Consider the following 16,765-nt stretch of genomic DNA (forward strand, 5'->3'; position numbering starts at 1 on the left):
TTATTCAGTGAAAAGTGTCGTCTCTGACATGTCAGATTTAAAGACGTTACCTGAAATGAATAATCGAAAAGCCTTTCTGAACCAGCTGTAGAAGAATGCATATATTAAAGGATTCACAGTAGAATTCAAGTAGCCCACCCATACAAGTGTTTCGAACACCGCTGGTGGTGTCGAGTAACTGATGAAAGGATCAATGATGTTACAGACAAAAAAAGGAGTCCAAAAAGAAAGAAACGCCCCCATGATGATCGCAAGGGTTTTAGTGGCTTTAGTCTGAGCCGTACTTGAGATTTTAGCTGAGCTCGCGTTGTGTATGCTGCGCAGCTGTCTCTGTGCCACCAGGAAAATCTTCAGGTAAACACCAAGCATTATTATCCCAGGAATGTAAAATGAAAGCACTGACGAGACTGTACTCGACAGTCCACTCTGAAACAAGACGCATCCTCCTTCGCACATAACATGGTGGTAGTAGAACTCCTCAATGCCCAAGATATTTAGCTTCAGAAAAATCATCCCAAAGCCTATGAGAGCTGAAACACTCCAGCTGAGCAGAATCATGATCAACACAACGTTAACAGTTATTTTCCTTCTGTATAGCAGAGGTTGGCAAACAGCAACGTGTCGGTCCAGTGATATGAACGACAGGTTTAGAATGGACGCTGTACACAACGTGACATCAGAACTCATGTAGACTTTGCAGAAGACGTCGCCGAAATACCAGCACGTCTCCACGCATCGAATCATGCTGGGAAACATGACTAACAGTCCTAAAAGAAGGTCAGACACAGCCAGAGAGGCGATGAGGTAGTTGGTCGGAGTGTGGAGTTGCTTGAAATAGGCAATTGAGACAGTGACCAGAAGGTTTCCACACACTGTTAGAATGACTGTGGCCCCTAAAATCAGATAGAGGGTGATGCGTATGGACAAGGGATAGATGGTCCTCAGACATGAAAGGTTTCTGGACTCATAGCAGAGCACCGGCTCCATCTGTTCTGAGAGAGACAAGATTGACACATTCAAGGAATGGAAAATGAACTGAACTGTCTTGAGGCTAGAAACACAGTTTAGGTAAAGTATTTCTTTATTTCAAATTAAAGGTGGGAATTCTTTCGAGATGACGCTGCTAATTTGGATTGCTAAAGTATCTCAGGCAGTTTACTGGTTATTACCAAATACAAAAGCATAGCGAAATACCAAAGCAACGTGTATTTAATTTTTGATAATATCCATGTCAAACTAAAAGATTTGTTCTAATTGTTATTAGGGTAGAGGCGTGAAGGATGAGGATGTTAAGATACATTTTTTTTTCGAGCCTTGAGGAAATCAGCCATTTGTTTTTTGTTTTTTTGCAGTTTCAAAAAAATACAACACAATAAGGGAAACATGATGAACTCAAAGTGATGGTTAATCAAGTAATCTAGTCACAGTGGCACTAAGGCAGGAAGGGCAGTCAGAGCCTTGATCTCAGATCACCTTCATCATCCAATGAATGTATAGAAATAGGCTGTGACTGGCTGGTTCAGTGATAAGGCACTGGACTACACCTGCTGTGATTCAGAAAAAAAAAAAAATGCCACCATAGGAGGGGTTTAGGGTGAAACCCTGTGAAAAGTAAGAAGCTGTTGAGTTGCTGCTCCTTTGTCTCGTCTGGCTGTGGTTCTTCTGAATGGAGAGCTCCTGTAAAATGATGTTATATTCAACGTGGCAATGTTCTTTACAGATGGTTTCCTCTTGTCACTACAAACGGGTCAAGGGTTCAACAGTGCTGCACCAACAGACGTCAGAAAGTACATTCACCTGTTTCTATGTACATTTTTTATTTACCCATAAAATCTCAGAGGTTTTAAAAAAAAGAAGAACATTAGCTGAGGTAGAAAACGTCAAGTTAACACTATGTTGCTTTTGAATTGTTATTTATGCCACTGCCAGTGATGGTTAAGCATCATCCACCAGTCACATCACAAAAAAATTAACATCTGCGGTCAATGCTTTCATTTAAAATTGTTCAGAAATTGAAGAAATAATTAATTGCACAACCATTAGGCAGTTCCTCAGTGCGTAATCAGACGCATCCGTGTTTCAGTCCCACACTTACCCTCCACAGTCAGCTGGACAGATGTTGTACGGTCGGCAGAAAAGTCTCTTCATATGGGCTCAGTTCTGCTCTGTCTGTCTGGCCAGTCAAGCCAGGGGTTAAATAACAGGCCCTCAGGGAGTGAGGCTGGACAGTCTGTCTCCAGTGGATACAGTAGAGTAGGAGGTGGCGATGTCTTCACAATGCATTAGGGAGAATGTGACGATTTTAAACATTAAAAGTGAGTTTTTAAAAATTTAGCCTCAGATCAAAAATGATTCAAAAGATTCAAAATGACAAGATTTGAACATGTAAAGCAAATATTTTAATGTGTAATTAAATTTAATAATAATTTTAAAGTGTAATTTAATGCCTGTAGTTATAATATTTGCGAGATTTGAGAGAGAACATGTTTCTGCAAATCAAAGACATCCCCAAGGCCACCAATGTAACAAAGGTAAAGTTCAATGTTTTCTGTCTGTGGCTGATTCTGAGACTATAGTTCATGACTTTTTTGTGATCCAGACTAATTGTAACTTTTGTTTTTGGGCTTGCCATGTGCTGCTACTAAAAGTCTCCAAATGGTTCAGAATGCTGCATCTAGAATCTGAACTAAATTTAGAAAATGTGACCACATTACTCCAGTTCTAACTTCCCTTCTTTGGCTCCATATCCATGTCAGACCAGACTGTAAGGGCCCCTTCATACCTGTCTGATCTCCTTAAACCTTATATTCCATCCATTCTCTCCACTCTCAGAATGCAGGCTCCTGTCTGTCCCCATGGTTAAAAATGAATCTACAGGCTGCAGGGCCTTTTCCTAACATGCCCCCTTCCTCCCTGCTGACATCAGACTATGCTGAAGTTAGAAGATTAATATAAACTTTCTGAAAACTACGGTGTCACTCTAAAGTTCTGTTTGTTTGTTCCCTCAATCACAGTAGTATCCTGTTTTCTCTCCTTTCACTCAGGCTCTCTGTGCTGGACAATTGGCCGTCCTGGGACCACTTCCTCTCCCCTGGTTCTTGGTGTCTCATTCTAGATGTTGAGGATCTTCATCCTCTCGGAGCCCCAGCCTCCCCCCTGTCTCTCTCTTTCTCCCTTGTGTTCATGTTGTCCTTGCCTCTCTTTCCCTCTGTGTGTTTGATGTGTGAATGATGTGCTTAGTTTTGCCTCTTGTGTGTGTCCTATCTGTGTGAGGTACCTGAAAGTGTTCCACGTCCTCCTGGATCATATATGTTCACTATTTATAGTGTTGTCATCCTGATTGTCCATACTGTAAATCTACCATGTAATTTACTCTGTACATGCAACATCCATTGCATGTCTGTCCATCCTGGAAGAGGGATCCCTCTTTCCTCCATACACACCACCTAGAAATGACAGAAAAAACTTCTATTGCTGCCTTGTACCAGAAAGCAAATATGGAACGACTATGTATGCCACGAAAAGAAAAGTTGCCACACAATGACACAGCACTGTGCGTTCCTTAGTGGAGACAGCACATTACAATAAAAAGTTCAAAGTTTTTCCTTGTGTCTGGTGTAATCATTAATGCAACATCAACACCAATTAGAGGTGCGAATGATGGTCTGGCGGGGATGCAGCCAGATGTCAGCCTCCCCTCCCATTTTCTCACACCTCCAAGAACTGGGAATTCATTACCGCTGTCTGCATTCTGGCACCTCCTCGACCAGGGAGCTCATTATTTTCTGAGGGTGGGGACAGTGGCTTTAACTGCACGCTCATATGGCAAACAAATTAGTGATAATTAATCATCGACCCTCATGGAGTCTCTGACAGAGGGCTTACTCCAGGTCACCACCCGCTGAACAAGAGAACAGTACAGTCTAATCCTCCAACGCACAACCCCTGCCCCCCTTTCCAGATCCTGTCAGAAGACCAAGGATGAGGCAGTTGGCCTTTATTTTGGCACAGCACAGATGTTGTGGTTCCTTGTTTTCAAGGTTGAGATTTTTCCCCATTTTTGATTTGACTAATTTTCTCACTATACTCACATAAAAAAAAAAAACACACACACACACAAAATAAACAAACAAAACCATCAGGCACATATCTCTCGATTGGCCGTGTGTGTTGTGATGTAGAACCAGATGCCAATTAAAACATCTCCTAGAGGGTTGCTTAGCTTTAGGAGGTCAATGAGCAGATTGTATACCAGGTGCGCCACCGCATTCTGTGAGAGTTTCACTGTGCATGAAGGGAGGCCTGCTTGGAGGGCATTGCAGTAGCTGAGGCAAGAGATGACCATGGCCTGTACCAAGAACTGAGTGGCGTACTGAGCTGGTCATCAGTCAGCTCTGTCCAGACTTTCTAAAATCAATCTGTTAAGAATCTGCCAAAAAAAGCATTTGGGCTGGCAGTATGAACAAAGCCTTAGATTTGCAGCAGGCTTACAATTATAATGCCAGGGTCCATCATATGCATATTATATATATATAAACTTTTTGCTGTCATAACCAGCAGTGGGAGCCACATTTCCTATTAATAAACCTGACCTAGCTTGACTGGCCTTTCTTTTGTGAGAGGGAGTTCTCTTTCTTTTGGGATGGCATGACTACCTTACAAAAACATCCCTAAAGATTACTGTGGTACATATTTAGACATATTGATTTTTTAAAAATCCAATTTCTACATCATGTTCCTACACACTTCACTGGGGTTGCCAACCTGCAAGTTTCTCTTTAAAAACTAGCAGAATATCAAAATCAAATAGAGAAGTTGACATCTTGATGAACCATCACATACTTTGCCTGTTCTTGTTTCCAGTCTTTTTTCTTGTATAACCTTCATTACTTTCTTCAGTGATGTGTTCTGCACCTAACCCTAACCCTGGAGACAGCACCTTCAGGTCCTGTCTTCTGTTTATTACCTGTGTCTTCTGAGTTTTTGTGGACCTGCTTTTTAATCTTTTAATTTTTTTATTTTTTATTTTGATTGGCTAAGTACGCCTCATTTTAATCCTGGTCAGCTGTGGTCTGTTTCACTCATGGCTACACCCAACTGTGATGTAGCCTGGTGCCATAGTGCCCACACTACATCACTACTGATATTACTCCTGTATTAACTTCTCTTCATTGGCTCCCTGTAAAATCCAGAATTGATTTTAAAATCCTTCTCCTTACATATAAGACCCTCAATGGCCAGGCTCCTTCATATCTCACAGAGCTGATAGTACCATACCATCCCAACAGATTGCTTCGTTCCCAGAATGCAGGTTTGCTTATGGTTCCCAGAATCTCTAAATGTAGAATGGGAGGCCGAGCCTTTAGCTATCAGGCCCCTCTCCTATGGAACCAACTGCCAGTTTGGGTTCAGGAAGCAGACACCCTCTCTAATTTTAAAATTAAGCTTAAAACCTTTTTGTTTGACAAAGCTTATAATTAGCTGTAGTTACAGTTTTAGTTATTATGACTAAACCTATAGTTAGTCACAATTATCTCTATAGACACTGTTACAGTTAAGGATAAAGCCCTTAGTAGGGCTGGCTCAGGCAACTGAACCATGTTCTCTGTCTGTGGTCCTGGCTCCACCGACCTGCTGCTGTTTATTGTCTACAATTATCCATTTCTAACACATTACTATGTTTAATGTTCCATTCTGCTTCAGATAAATATTGGATTAATATTCTCTGCAGACTGTAATGCAAATAATTACCAGTCATGACAGCTTATTGCTTCTCTGTTCTGTTTCCTATCATAACAGTAATCTGCTGAGCACACAGTATCCACTAATCTGTAATCTGAATGCTGGCCCTCTAACACTGTCCATTGCCAACATACTGTTTGTATCATGTTTTATATGCTGCATGTCCTTCTCCTCCTCTCCTCCATTCCCAGCTGTCCTATCTTCCTCCTTTTCTTCCTTTCACCCAGCCCGGCCATCAGCAGGAGGGTCCCCCATCTGAGCCAGGTTCTGCTCAAGGTTTCTTCCTGTTAAAAGGGAGTTTTCCTTGCCACTGTCTCCTTAAGTGCTTGCTCTGGGGTCAGGCTCTGGGTCTCTGTAAAGCGCTTTGAGACAATTTGGATTGTGGAAGTAGCTATATAAATAAAATTGAATTGAATACTACACAAAAGTAGTGTGAAAACAGCATCACCAGTAGGGGGCAGTGTGAGCAGGATTATTTGACTGGGAGATTGGAAGTTGTCCTTTAAAGAGAAATGGTTTAAACACCTAGATAAATTCACTTTAACTTTATGTGACCTGAAAAACAAATAGTGTGTAAAAGCTGATATTTCTTCTCAAAATGAGCTTGTTCGTGTCTGCTTGGATTTGAAAATTTGGTTCAGCTTGAGCTGTCTTGTCCCTTCCTGACTGAAGCCCCAGCTCCTCACACTTAGCTGCGTTAGCATTAGCAAGCCAGATAAGTGCTGCAGACAAAAGGGCATTGCACATGAACAACATTTATTCATCTGCAGTGACAGTAAACACAACATATGGGCTCACTGATTACTGCTACATTCAAGAGCTTCAAAAGATATTTAGGGCCTTTGAGTAGTAACAGCTGTGTACTGACATCCCCCAACGAAGCTCAGCTACAGCACACGTGCCCACACAGTGGCTCCCTGTCTATCCAGTGGAGAGAGCTGGTTAGCTCCGACCATCAGCTCTCTACGTCTGTCTCCATGTTACACTGACTGCAGCAGCAAATTCAAATCAGCAAGTCACACACACACACACACACACCTCTGATTAATGCTTTTTTATGAACAATAATTTACATCTTACAAAATGAAATAATTATTCAGTAATTATTACTTTAAACATCAAATGTTTGCATTACTGTACACATACTGTATTTAAAGACGCACAGGCTTTACAATCATGCTGAGCCATAGTTGTTCATAGCGTTGATACATTCCGTACATTTACAACATATTGCAGTTATTTGGTATTAAATTGCTAATACAGGATTTATCCTGTGTGTATGAAAGAGAGCGTGTGTACATTTTAAAGTGATATTCCAAATAACATCTATCTTTTGAGTATTAAACACTGTAGACTGAGAAGATGGCTGTTAGAGTGGAGTTTGTTTTTTGAAAGAATAGGTCAGCTTGGGTTAATGGCAGGTAGAAAACAACTGTTCTTAGCATTACAAAATCAGGACTGGCACAGGGTCCATTGCACAGTACAGTATGGATGCTGCAGAAACATGTATCAGGTCATTATTGCCACCAGAGCTCCAGGAAGTTTGCACTGCCCTGCTATTGTTCATGATGTTACCTGTCGCTCTTGCAAGAGCAGAGAGAGCCTTTGTGAAGATTAAAACAAATAAACACCACCTGAACCATGACAGTCTTTCAGACTGGATGGACCTGTTACTCTATCAGTTTGGGAAATCTAGAGCCAGGCAGTTTGATTTAAAGGGAATCTTTAAGGACTCTGTATAGCACAAGGCTCTGCAGATGCCATTCAAATAAACCTAGGTATGCAGACCACAAGTTTGTTTTGGTAGGAGGGGTGTGTGTGTGTGTGTGTGTGTTCTGATTGGCTATTGTGCCAGTCTGTTGACTTGGATTCCTGCCAGCATAGCATTTTTTTTTTTTTCCAATCTGACATATTATTTTTGGTAGCCGTGTCCCCAACCTACAGAGAAATACTATCAACATTATCTGGTGGAGGCGTTTGTGTTTGCAATCTCACCTCTGATTTCTATGGATGTTTCTGACACTGCTGCATCCACAGTGAAGCCAAGCTGACTCCTGCCACTCTTCTCCATGACGGAGCATCCTTATTACAGCCACGCGCAATCACGTGTGGCTGATTGCTGTGGCAGATTTTCACACTCAAAAGATACATTTTAGTTGGAGTACCACCTCAGCTGACTGACTTAAATGAATATTCATAGACACAGACCTTTTAAATATTCATTGGTGATTTTCATACAATACTATTCTATGTATTTATTTTATCAGACACTTATATGGTGGTCCTGAAAGCTCAGTGCAACTGCATGCAAGCAAAAAAAAAAATGGAGAAAACTTCTTGAGCTTAACAACACACGTGCAGCAAGAAACAATGATGCAAAGAGACAAAACGCAACCAACTACATGAACACACAGCAATAACAGAAAACAACTGAATACAGAAATGCTGGCGTGGAAGCTGCACGGAATGAAATTACAAAAAAGATGAACATGCCTAAACACACCTGGGGTCATGGGTCCAAATCCAAGTCCACTATCAGTCATTGGTGTTGGACAGGGAGCTAAGTTTGATTACTAGATGATCAAATTCAAATAATGGCCATAATATCTGAATCATAAAATTATTAGAATTTGAATATTAAAACTTGATATATAAGTTTTAATGAAAAAAAAAATGTAATATTAAAAAGTCACATTTATTCAGAATGATGTACAAGTTGCCAAACTGATGGAGATGTTTTCTTCATTTTACTTGATTTTGTCTATTTGCATGTACGAGTTGGATTGCACTGCGCTCTCAGGGCCACCAAACACTTGAATATTTGTATAATTCAGTGTTGAAGGGTATTTTACAATGAAATGAACACATTCAATTTTTAAAACTTGTCCATGCAGCTGAGGAATGTTTACAGTACTGTTTTCAGACTATTAGGGTTGTGTTAGGGCCATTCCCACACAAAGCCCTGAACCAAACACAGAGCTTTGCTCCATGCATTACACACCATAGTGTGTTGGCCTACGATACACCTTCACTACACGTTTACATGAGACATGCAGCATCGCTTGTACAAGGTTACTGACTCAAGCACTGTGATCATTTGTCCCAGATCACTGAGACCGAAGCTGTGGATTTCTCAAAACCATCCACTGCTGAAAATCAAAGGGACAAGATGCCATTGTATGGGAATAAAGTCACATGTATCCTGATTATGTTTCTCTTAGTGCATATGTCCTGAATGGTGACATTCATTATTGTTACTGATTCACTGATTTACTTCACTGTTGTCCCCCATTTGATCGCTCCAAGAACTGGAGAGGCTGGAGACCCTTGGGGTGCGTCTCCCTGCCCTCAAACCAACCCTGGCTCCGGTTTGCGGGCCGCTTCCCCCTTCCTGGGCTTGCTGGACCCTGAAGGCCTCTCTCAGGTTCTGAGCTCGGACCTCCTTGCTCTGGATCTCCTCTACTATACGACTAGGGAACCAGCCCCTTTCACCGTCATGAAGCCTTTCACCCATCATCCAGCCTTGAATACAGAAGACACAAAAAGACCAAAGGTAACATGATGACGGAAAGAGAAAACTAGAAAATTCTTTTTTTTTTTTTTTTTTTTAAATTCCTTCACTTATTTTTATGTATGTAACAGCCTCAAAACAGACATGGATTTGCAGATTTGTGGAGCTACACACCATCATCAGTTCTCTCTAGGAGGTTCAAAACATCAGCCATCTCAATGGAGAGTTCATCCGGCTCCTGGGATGAGTACGACTGAATACACTGCACCTGTGGAGAGTCTGAAGATCACAGACAGTCTGAATTCATACCTCAGTCTCCAACATGCAGCCTGTGCTCTGTGTTGGTGTGATTTTGTGTCTCACCTGGTTGGTGGGCACTAGTAGACATAAAGCGTGTGCGCCGGTTAGGAGTGAGAGCACACATCCACCGAAGCTTGTCACTCCTGTCCACAGGATGCCATTGATTAGTAACCGGTTAGAGGTAAATTCTTTTTTTTTCTGTTGTTACTAGCTGTGTTCATACTGTGCACAAATCTTTTTTAAATTCTTCTTTTTGTCAACAAACTCAATGAAGACACGAAAACCAAATATGAAGAGATCCTATTAAAAAGTTTTGTCTGTTTCCAATTTTGACTCCCACACACAATGGCCTACACCTTCCCAACATCTAGATTTTCTTGAGAAAAGTCAGAGTAAACTCAGAGAATAAAACAGAGCAACGCGTTTATCTACGAATCGATTTGGAAGAAATGCAATGCTAAATTAAGTTTCCTGTACCTTTAACACAATGCAGTGAACCATGTTTAAAGATTTATGTCTTCAGTAAGAACCGGTGGGCTTAGAGCTGACAGCCACAGGCAGGGTGAGAGTGTCAGAAAGAACTGAGAGACGGACTAAGGCGTTGTTAGGTTTGGTCTTTTCATGAGGTTCACTGAAACATTCAGAGTAATATCAGCCTTGTTCGTACAGCAACTGGTGGTAAGAGATTAGCAGGTACAGCGAGTTAAAAAAGCTGATGCTTAGAATACTCAGGTACATGCAACCAAGTTTAAACTGTACCAGACTACATCAGTGCAGTCGCTGCTGGGCAGAGAAAAAAAGAAACAAAAGTTAAATCATGTTTTCTACCCCACAACTTTACACCTGCACTATTTTTTACACCTGCTCTCCAGAGGTGGAAAACTGTGGCACACAAATTTGACCTTTTGGCCTACAAATAGGTTTTTGTGTCTACCTACTATTAAAAAAAAAATCTTAGTACATTGGACCACAAGTGCAAACAAGTATGTGTAAGATTGCTTCCTGAACAGTTCACAGTCACATGAATTGATCACGAACAGTGGATGAATTTAACAGCAGTTCTAAGCTAGTTTTAAACTCACACTATAATCACACGTCAGATGAAGCTCAGCATTTGCGGAGGCAGAGCACTGACGTCGTGCCTGTATTGGCTGATTGATTGGGGGGGGATTAGTTGGCTTAGCTGCTCGGATTTATTGAGCACTCCCACAAACAGCAGAGCCTTTTTTTTCTGCCAAAAGTAACTGTATAATCATTTTCTATAAACAGTCACTTCCTTGATGAAGTGTCTCTGACTGAAGCGTCATTGTGGATGGATGGTCTGTTTGCTTTCTCCACAGAACTCATCGGGAGTTTCATCTCTTCATTGTCTCTCATTATGTTCACCCACACTCATTCACAGAGCGTCCTGAGCTGATCGTGCCTCAGATACTCACATGCTGATGGTCTTGAGCATGTAGCTGACTGGACGCTCCTCTTGGTTCTCCAGGAGCTTGAGATTAAAGACATTGGCCAGCAACTGGCCCTGGTCTTCAAGGTCTTCGGTCCTTAACATGGCCCGCATGCATGAGTCCAGAACCTGGAACTTGTCCCCACTGACAACAAGTTGGCTCAATTAACATTCCCTGTTTCCAATGCAACAACTGACTGATTTTGTTTTTAAATGTAAACATACACTCAGTTATCCACCCAACTAAAACAAATCGAATCCAACAGTCCTGCAGTAATTCTCGGGCCACAAAAGGTTCTAATGTTCAGGTTTTTGTTGAAACTGGTTTAAAGGTGTTGATGCAACTGTATGGTTATTTTGGAGGATGTAATTTGTGGCACTGTTGAATTGTATTATGTTACAAGGGGTGATTGATAAGTTTGTGGTTTAGGGTAAAATAAGTCACTTTTAGAGAACCTTTTTATTAACATTTATTTTTCAGCACAGTTTCCTCCTACATTTACACACGTCATCCAGTGGGAGATACCCAGCTCTGTGGTGATGTACTGCTGTTTTATTCATGAATCTGTCAAATCATGTCATCTATTTTGTCAATGGCCACTCACCATGTGGTGATGGTGACCATCTTATTCCAAACTCCCTCTGCCTTGTTGGAGTTCAGCAGCCCACTTCTTCACCATGCTGTGGGAAGGGACAACACCCTCCCCTGGTGTTGCCAATCTTGTCCATTTTCTCAGATAGAGCTGAGATGCAATTTTCAAATATCCAAAACAGATTTGCCACAAAAGTTATTGACTTCAAACTTTCTCCATAATCACTCAAAGGCCAGGAACTTGAACTATTTTTTTGTATTTGGATCAGAGAGAGTTAATGGATAATGACTCTGTATGATGCAATACAGTTAAACAACAACTAAACCCCCCACAATGATCATGCAGTTGCATCAACGCTTCTACCTGTATACGATAGTTTCAACACAAACTGAACAATATAGCTTTTGGCTATATGTGCACCTAATAAAGTGCCAGCTCGGAGTACATTTCACAGTGATTATACCTTTGCCAGTTTCTTACCCTGAGCTGGGTTTGGTGATCAGCAGCAGGTTGTTGAACAGGAACAAGTAGAGCGGTTGGTAGAGTTTACGGCTGCGCATGGTCCTCGTGCTCTTGGGTCCAGCCATTAGCTGCACTTCACCCTTCTTTAGCAGCCAGCGCGAGTGGGAAATGATGGGCACAGACTACAGGGGTTAACAGAGGTTAGACGGTATGAGTATGAAGTATTGTATGCAAACTGCATTTTATATTTCCTTCACAGTGCCTGTCTGATGATTTAGTTTCCATTTAATCACTTTGGACATTACAGAAGTCCTGCAGAGACGTGTTTAACTGATAGATGTACAGTTCATTTGCATCTTCAGATTTGTTTTGTGTGACCTCAGTGACCATCGGAGCTGGTCAAAACACATTCCTGTGACTATTTCCCCACAAGTGAATATAGTTAGTATGGTTTGCTAACATTCAGTTCTCTGGCCCTGCAGGAAGTGTTGACCAATGTGGAAAACAGTTGACAAAGAGCCAAACATAGCTGTGACAAATCCTTGGTGGGTGGGAGCAACTCAGCAATCCCAGATTAATTTCAGAGGCACGGAGCTGGTTTGCTGGTTGCTTCTAGACAGTCCCCCCCCCACCCCAAAGAAAAGTGGAACAGATCCTATAAAGGATGCTGCACCTACCCCCAAATAAGATGGTGGTGCCTCACATTAACCGAAGACTCACTAAAGACACGTGGGTGATCCTTTTCTATTTGGAAAGTTCAAACTTTTAAGAAGACGTTTCATGATACATCAGTTTAACACGTGACTAGTTATCTTATTACCTCAACTAACAAAAAAGTTGTTCTCTCAAGTGAATTTTAAAAGAGCTTTGTCATCCTGAGATCACAAGATAATAAACCTGTGAGCAACTCAGGTTTCCATATATAAGACCCTCTGTAGCTGCTTTCAGGAAGTTTCTATTTTTTACATCTTGCAGTGGCGTCTTTAATTGTTCTCGTTCGTGTGACGTGTTTACCATTGACTAATGACCCTCTGAAAGTAAACATGAGGGAAATACGTTTTGATCGAGTGATGCTTTCCATCTTCACACCTTTAAATCAGCGTGGCTCACAAAAGACAGTGGGGAAACAGATGGCTGCACCCACGCTCCTCAGGCCTTTGGAATGAGACAGACTCATTTCCTTCACTGGCGTATTCAGTGAAATCCAGACAGGAAGAGCATCGTCGCTAAATTGGGACACAGCTATATTCTGAACATATATTCTGTGTGACTTCATTAAAAGTTGAAAATAGGAGAGAATAAGACTTGGCTTACCTTGGATTTAAACTCCAGTGTTTTCTCGATGCTGATAAGCTCCTCAGTGCGGCTCATTTTTCGTACCCCTTCGTTACACTCTTTCACAATCTGAGGACAGCACAAAAATCCACCTTCAGTCCATGATCTTAAAACATCGTATGATATTGTTTTTCCATTTGCTGCTTCTTTATTTATTATTCATTTCATAAAGTGAGAGTAACTCCCTGAACTCTGACCGTTGGCTTCACTTGTAAATCATGCCAGAGAGCTTGGTCTCAGTAAAAACCAAGCTCCCAAGAATGAGAAGATGGCGGAAATGCCCACAGACAAAGCGCTGGTTGTCGGAGGTTAGGGCAGCGCTCACTGTTTTAATTTACACCTTTAGAACGTTATTAATGCAATGATAGTTATATCATTATCCACCATCCTCACAACTACCTCATTGCCCCTCTGAACCCACCCTGGGCCCAACCCTGTGACTGATACTCACGTGCTCCAGTTGCTGATGTGCTTTTATAGCATTTGCTTCCCTCTCAGAGTTTTCCTCAGCTTTTTTCAGGATGTTCTGCGAAGAGAAACAAAGTCATCTGGTTGAAATCTGGTCCCTTTACTTTACTGTACTATGCTATATTTAGTCTTAAGTGTTGATGGCACACTCACTTGCACCAGCAGCTTGAGCCTTGTGATCCTCTGGAAAGGAAGGATGAGGAACGAGGTGAAGGACAGGCCCCTGACACGAGGATGATTCTCCAGACCAGCCATGGCCTCCCGAAATGCCTGGTTTCCCTCTCTGGACAGACAATCAGATTAAGAAAACACAATCCTCTGACAACATTATGGAGACGATCCCTATAGAGACAGACTTTTTCATTTATGTACGTTCATCAAAGTGTCTCTGACTGACAGTTTACAGAAGGCTGTGTGGATTGCAAAAATAATAACATAACCAGTGAAAGAACCAAGAAGCGTAGAAAAACAAAGTTTTGCCAATGAAGTTCCATCTCTCATCTTTCATGTCTATCATATCACCTGCAGCTGTTTCTGGAGAACTGTGTGTACACCTGGTCTGAAGTCTTTTTTTTTTTTTTTTTTTCCCACGTGTGGGAAATGGTGTATGCACGGTTTTTTGGATTTGCAATGCATTTGTTTCTACATCTGGGCCCCAGAGGGTACAGGTGTTTCAATATGATCCATATCAGGAAGGCAGCAGAAACAACAGGGCGTAGGTTGCTATGGGAATACATAAACTTGGCACATGGTCCAAAGGTAGCAGAGGAATTGAGTCATAAGCTGCCGAATGTTTGAGCCAGACCAACTTGTGAGAACCTGAACCAAAAAAAAAATTCTACAGAGCTGCTTCAGCACGTTCAACCCAACAAGAAAACCAGTTTGTTTTCATTCAGTTCAGCTTCCGACCGATGCACTTTTTTCCTTCGTCTCTTGGATGTTTTATGGTGAAAAGTCCGTCAGATGTTTGTTTCCTGTAGCGCTTCATGTTGGTATCCTCTTAACTTAATAATCAGACTAATGACTGTCAATTACACAGGTGACGCCTCGTCACGCCCTATTTGGACTATTATTTCCGTGAGAGAGAAAACGCTGCCAAATTGTTTTAAAACCCTAGCGTCTCAACCAGGAAAAAAGATGATAAAATTAAAAATGATGCTAACACGGAGGTCTAATGGCAGAGACTTTGGCCACACAGAAAATACTACACAGAAAATTGCTATTTCATAACACATTCTGTAAAATGATTTTGGTTAGCTGGCCTGAACGCGTGCGGTGGATCTAGGTTTTGCACCTAAGCTCTTACATGAAAAGGTTTTGTAGAAAAATCTACTTCACAGTAGAATCACAGCTCCTGTGCCGCTGTTAGCGAATGTGAAAGCGAAGAGAGAGCAAATCGCCTTTTCTCCATGATATGCGGCCTGGAAATAATCTGTCCTGGCATGAACGGCAGCGAAAACCTCTTAAGAATCTACCGGCCTGGATGAGGAAGAAACATGCTCAACAGCTCCTCTCCTCCCATCTATCACAATAATTAGTCAATGTTTTGTTTTGTTTTTGTTTGTTTCTTTTGCAAAGTTTTGTCATGTGATTCCTAAACTGATAAAACAAAAAAAAAAATATCTGCAAAACATCTCACAGACTTCAGCACATTAGCTTTAGACTGTACTGTATTTCATTTTGAAACAACCAGCAGGTCTCAGAGGTTTTACTTTTTTTTTTTTTTTTTTTTTTCAGTAGCTGGCAGAGATCCCATTTAGCCTCTGCCATCTGAAGGTACCTGACCTGGGAACTTCACATTCTCACTCAGGTATGTGTGGCTGATGAAGAAGGACAAATGCATTATGTTCATAGTCAGCCACACCCTGCACATCACAATTGTCATGATCAAAAAAACAAACCTGTTCTCCTCTGAAATGTGACAGCCTTCACAGTCACCCAAAAAAAAAAAAAAAAAAACCATCAGTGAATGAGGGATGACGCCTATTATTCTTTCTCACAGTTCCTTTCTGTCCAAGCAGTCAAACAGGCCATAATGCTGCTCTCAACACAGGTCCTGTGTTATTTACTGCTTTTTTTTTTTTTTTACAGCTTTAAAAGACCAAAGTACTGTCCAATATAGAAAATGAAATCACAGTATATTTGGATAAATGACCACCTTTTGCTTCAACAAGAACAACCTGACTCATATGCCAGTCCACAAATAACTGCTACAGTATGAGGAAGGCACATTCTAACAGATGTATTTATAAAAAAAAAAAAAAAAGAGAGCTACTCACAAAATACGTCTGTAGTTCTTCTCCTGGTAAACCTGGTTAATAACGTATTTGATGAACACACTGAAGTGCTTCACCGCATGGTGGTAAACAATGTCACAAACATCCGAAATCAGAATAGACTTCTCGATTCGGTGCTCAAGATCCATCAGGAACCTGAAAATGTTAAAAGACCATTATTCAGCCTCATTATTATTATTTTTTTTTTTTTTTTTTGCTGGACTGGAATTTTGCAGTTGAGATGTATGATCAGACTTCAGCTATGACCTCGTCTTACCTTTCACTGGCCTTCATGACCTCCTCGATGTTGGAGAACAGGAAGTGCATGTCAGATTGGCTGAGAGTGTTGATTAAAACAGGGTTACGGAGGAAGTGAGTCTCCAGAATTTCCAGACTCTTGTAGTAGGATGCTTCTGAGGTAACGAGCTCAAACATGGCCTAGACAGAAGAAGCAAAAAAAAAAGAAAGGCCACATTAATACTGACTGGAGATGATGTAAGTTTAAAGGTCCACTTATTGACTGAGGTGTCATCAGGTCCCTGATAACCCATGTGTGGAACTTCGCTCATGAGATAGCAGGTGGTCATTATCATTAGTGGATAGACTGTAAACCTAAGCTGACCAGGAG

General features: G+C 41.3%; 2 protein-coding genes across 2 annotated transcripts in view; both read right to left on the bottom strand.

Moving 5' to 3' along the window:
* Window positions 1-7,813, bottom strand: LOC121186790 (trace amine-associated receptor 1-like). The gene is made up of 2 exons (XM_041045582.1): window positions 7,738-7,813; window positions 1-992 (listed from the first exon to the last, which is right to left on the bottom strand). Exons 1-2 carry the CDS (start codon window positions 7,811-7,813, stop codon window positions 1-3), a joined length of 1,068 nt encoding a protein of 355 aa, XP_040901516.1.
* Window positions 6,782-16,765, bottom strand: part of ngef (neuronal guanine nucleotide exchange factor) — a 24,508-nt gene continuing 14,524 nt past the window's right edge. The window contains exons 6-15 of the mRNA XM_041046935.1: window positions 16,415-16,575; window positions 16,141-16,293; window positions 14,015-14,144; window positions 13,845-13,919; window positions 13,373-13,462; window positions 12,077-12,240; window positions 10,990-11,148; window positions 9,617-9,696; window positions 9,428-9,532; window positions 6,782-9,264 (exon numbers count right to left, since the gene is read on the bottom strand). Of these exons, the coding sequence (XP_040902869.1) occupies window positions 9,005-9,264; window positions 9,428-9,532; window positions 9,617-9,696; window positions 10,990-11,148; window positions 12,077-12,240; window positions 13,373-13,462; window positions 13,845-13,919; window positions 14,015-14,144; window positions 16,141-16,293; window positions 16,415-16,575 (1,377 nt within the window). The 3' untranslated portion in view covers window positions 6,782-9,004. The remainder of the gene's footprint in view (window positions 9,265-9,427; window positions 9,533-9,616; window positions 9,697-10,989; window positions 11,149-12,076; window positions 12,241-13,372; window positions 13,463-13,844; window positions 13,920-14,014; window positions 14,145-16,140; window positions 16,294-16,414; window positions 16,576-16,765) is intronic.

The sequence above is a fragment of the Toxotes jaculatrix genome, chromosome 9 (genome assembly GCF_017976425.1).
Source record: "Toxotes jaculatrix isolate fToxJac2 chromosome 9, fToxJac2.pri, whole genome shotgun sequence".
Lineage (NCBI taxonomy): Eukaryota > Metazoa > Chordata > Actinopteri > Toxotidae > Toxotes > Toxotes jaculatrix.